General features: G+C 29.8%; 1 protein-coding gene across 4 annotated transcripts in view; it reads right to left on the reverse strand.

Moving 5' to 3' along the window:
* Positions 1-4,405, reverse strand: part of LOC106873279 (nascent polypeptide-associated complex subunit alpha, muscle-specific form) — a 75,394-nt gene that overhangs the window by 7,054 nt on the left and 63,935 nt on the right. For all 4 annotated transcript variants that reach the window (XM_014920575.2, XM_014920576.2, XM_014920573.2 and 1 more), the window contains 2 exons: positions 1,613-1,805; positions 548-661 (listed from right to left, as the gene is read on the reverse strand). In XM_014920575.2, the coding sequence (XP_014776061.1) occupies positions 548-661; positions 1,613-1,805 (307 nt within the window). The remainder of the gene's footprint in view (positions 1-547; positions 662-1,612; positions 1,806-4,405) is intronic.

Below are 4,405 nucleotides of genomic sequence, written 5' to 3' on the forward strand. Positions count from 1 at the left end.
ACAAAAATTACAAAATTAAGGAACTATTCATTAAACTCACTACACAGTAAATTTGCAGCTTATACATTAACACATACAATAATTTCTGATTAAAAAAATTAGTTAAAAATGCCAACATGCATAGGAATCGATTGTTAATTTTAGCTTCCAAAGAAAAAATGGAGAGAATAATTTAAAAACTGAATTATTTAAATTAGGATGTCATATTAAACAAATTATGAACCAAACAGGTGCAAGTGACACACAACTTTTATTAAACTAACTTGTGACTCGCAACTATAAATTATTTGATATAGGATAATTTCTTAATAACTTTTCCTTATAATATAGATAAGAAAAATAATGCTTAATATAAGAGAGACCCAATAATTTAGAAATAATTTAGAAAATACTCATAATGTTTTATCAATAATGTAAAATAAGCTACACTTGATTACATATCTTTCTGGAAATTCAAGTACTTAATTGTTGTCATGACCAATCAAAATAACATGTCTGATATAACAACTATAAATTTTCTATAAAATATTGAACTGAAAATTCATACCAGTTTTATTTTCCTCTTCATCGCTTTCTTCAAGACCAAATTCTTGCCGTAACCTTTCTGTGAGACTCATTGGTTTTTCTGTCCATCGTGACTCAGACTTTTTGTCTCGATGTTCTAATAGGAATAAAATTCAAGTAAAAGAAAATAATTTTTCACCAATCAAGAATTATTTTATTTCTGTAAAATAAGAAAATTAATACATGAACAATTCAAGTACAACTAATAGTGGCAGATTTTGAAATTTCTTGTGTACATGAAACACTTCCAATTGTAATGAAATTAGAGAAAATGACTAAATGAATTTCTATTTCAGTAAGAAATTTGATACTGGAAAATGAAAATATTTTATATGCAGTTAAAAAAAAACAAAACAAAACAAGAAAATCATTAACAAAACTGCCACACAGAATAGAGAAATCAATTGTATCTATTTTGGGGCTTCACCTGAGTCTCAGAGATGAAAAGTGATGGTTCTCCTAAGATTGATAAAATAAAATACCATTAGTAACACTGAGGTTCAGAAAATTAATACCTTCAACCCTTGTTAGCCCTTTCATTACCAACCGGGCTGAAACTGGCTCTAGCTCTGAGTACAAATGTCTTGTTTTCATAAGTTTTGAATTAAATTCTTCCACCAAACCTTAGTCATGATTTATGTTCCTAAAACTAGCTGAATGATAACTAAGCTATTTTATTAAATTCTTTGTTATATTTAAAGTAATTGAAATAAACACAGAGTATTTCAAAATAAATACAGTAACAAAAAGGTTAAACAAAGAAAATAATAAGTTGCTTTTTTAAAAATTTTGTTAATAAAAAAAAAAATGACTGCATTGTAAAATTTGATCAAATATCAAATTTCCTCATTAAATTTTCTTTAGTTACAAAATAGCAAATTTAACAAAATCTATCTTAAAACTTGCTTTGCAGACTATGTGAAAGAGCTTTGTATTTTAATCACTATTTCAGTTTTTTCAGGTTGTTACAACAAAATGGTCACTCATACAGGGAAACTGACTAAAATACATTTCAGAATTAGATTAACAAGAATAAATTGCAAAATACCTTTTACTTCTGATGACTCGTTTTCTTTTGCAGGACTAACAGGTTCAACAAATAAGGGGAGTACAGCTAATGTTGGAGCTTTATCAGCTGGAACTGGAGTTGATTTTGTTGAGACCTTGCCTTGTGAGTATGCAGAAGCAGCATTTGGATCTTTCTTCTCTTTTAACCTTTTACGATATTCTAGCAAGCTGACCTGATGAAAGAGTAAAGAGCATTAAAAAAAAAAAGCAAAAACATTAACCCCTGTCATTAAATCAACACTCAAAAAATGTAATCTATACAAAATGATATAAAAAATGTGTACATTTTAAACAACACCTGGAAAAATAAAGTACAGTTGGCTTTGTGATTTTTAACCAAAATTTACTCAACTGAAATTTTGTCAAAAATGAAACTAATAACTATATATTTCTGGAGAGAGAATAATTCTATTTACAATAAACAATATAGTGGAATGTTAGGGTGGTGACCAGTTGACAGAGAAACAAAGTTCTTATTTAGTCGAGTTTTGAAATTTTGAGTTGAAATTCCCAAGAATGTAACTTTATTATTCTATTCACAATTGATAAAATAATGTAATTCCGGGGTTGATTAAATCAATAATCTTCCCTCAAAGTTAGAAATGAGTAACACTGTGGAAAGCATTTTACCAAAAGTAAACATCACTGAATTATGACATGCTTATAAAATAATGGTAGTTGATTCAAATGCAAGTAGTAGCTGAAAATTCAAATTATTAATCTTCATTGTCAGAGCTTAATTTTTGAGACAAAAATCCCTAATGTTTCTACATTAAAAGAAAATGGCAGCCTTTTAATGAGATGCAAAATGAATATTTTTATGTAAAAAGGAGTCAAATCTCAAAACATAAGATGTATTAAAAATGTTTCATCTCTAAAGATGGTGTTAATAATTTGAAGAATTAAAATCTTATTAGCAACAACTCATCTGAGACACTTAATGAAAAACTTGATGTGCCTTTTTCTGTAGTGGCATGGACTACACTTTGTTAGACAGTATTCATCTCTAGCATCAAAATTACTAGCAACATTGCTTTGTAGTTGTGCACAAGCTTACTGGCTAAAGAGTTTGTCTTTTGTCTATGGTATATTTGTGGCAACAAATAACTCCGTAAATGAGTGAAACAAGGATTTCCCCACAAGAAAAAAATGTAACCAACAATGCTAGTGCTCACCAAACTAGACATAAAATGAATGTCTGATCAATCTCCCTAACTGTAAATGAGCATTTTGAGGTACTTCATTGTATATCAATGGGCAATATACAAATATTTATCTTGTCAACATTGTTTAAAGGTTGATTTTGCCATACATGCATGGCTCAGACAGAACTTGCTGAAGCAGGTTTTCTATGGCCAGATACCCTTCCTGTTGTGAAATCTCATGTTTTCAAGCAAGGTAATATTTCATCATGGCCAAACATGTTTTTCACAGAAGGTTGGAAACAAATGACTCTTACAACAATGAAAGAATATCTTCAATGTAAGTTGCAACAAGATATTGATGACAGGATGTGAAGGATTCTTTGTTTATTTTTTAAAAATTTCTTTTCAAATGATATTAACAACTTTTTATTCCATAGTACTGTATTGGGGTTAATACTCTTTTTCATAAGAAAGAAATCAGCTTTGGTCAGAGAAGGATGGTCTCTGCTATGTTGAAAGTGCAAGGAATAACATTATCCTTCAAAAAGTAGCATCAACTGAAGATATATATATATCTTATCTTCAGTTGATGCTCACTGTTATACAGAGAAAAATTAAAAAAAGAGTATGCATTCAAAATTTGGACTGCCACTTGTCCAGCCCTGATTGATTAGACATTCCATCTTGTCTCCCCACCCTTAAGCATAGTGCATCCTAGACAATTTAGGTGTCATTAAAAACAAAATGTCAGGATACGATGAGGGAAATTTGGTTGCTATTTCTAGCAAAATGAACAACCACATAAAAATTCCCTCATCAACAGTTGCTTTCGTAGCTGAAAAATTCATGAAAGGCAAAGAGAAATAATTTTCTTTAAACGTGTTAAAATCACTGAAGGGGTTGTGGAAATAGCATTTTCTTAAGAAAATGTTTTGACACCATATTCAAAATAATCATCTCAGATATAAGAAAACAATATTGAAATATTTACAAAATACAAACAGTTCTAGTTTAGAAAAAAAAAAATTGTTGGGCCACACAACTTCAAATAACATTCTAGCTGAAATTAACTTGAAATGTTTAAAATAGGTGAGCAAAATAAATGCTCTGAAGAAATTCTACAGATACAGCATGTGTGGCATAGCTATAGATGACTTTGTTGCCTCACAACTTCCAGAAAAATGGATACACTTTAATGAAACTTGAACAAATAATTGCTTAGATCCTATAGATTGAGTGTATGTAAATATTTGTTAGAAAAAAATTTTCTGAGGGATTGGGTAGAGGGACTTCGGAAAATTCAGACAACTTGACATTTTCCCCATCAAAACTTTCAGGAAAATGGGTATTTTTTGATGAAATTTTATACAAATACCTTTCAAACGGTGCAGATTATGATTACAAATAAATTTGTTTGGCAAAAATTTTTTTTGGAAGGGGGCTGAGTTTCAGATCAGACGGCCCAAGTAGGAATTTCTGTTTCCCAATTGTTTTTACAGCAGTCTTCAAAATGATGGGAGGCATCATTTCATGAAAAAAATATTTGAAAATTTGATTTTTTTCCCCCACCCCTACCACTTCAATCCAGACCGATTTTCGCCAATTTTTTTTTTCACTATACACTTAAA

The sequence above is a fragment of the Octopus bimaculoides genome, chromosome 1 (genome assembly GCF_001194135.2).
Source record: "Octopus bimaculoides isolate UCB-OBI-ISO-001 chromosome 1, ASM119413v2, whole genome shotgun sequence".
Lineage (NCBI taxonomy): Eukaryota > Metazoa > Mollusca > Cephalopoda > Octopoda > Octopodidae > Octopus > Octopus bimaculoides.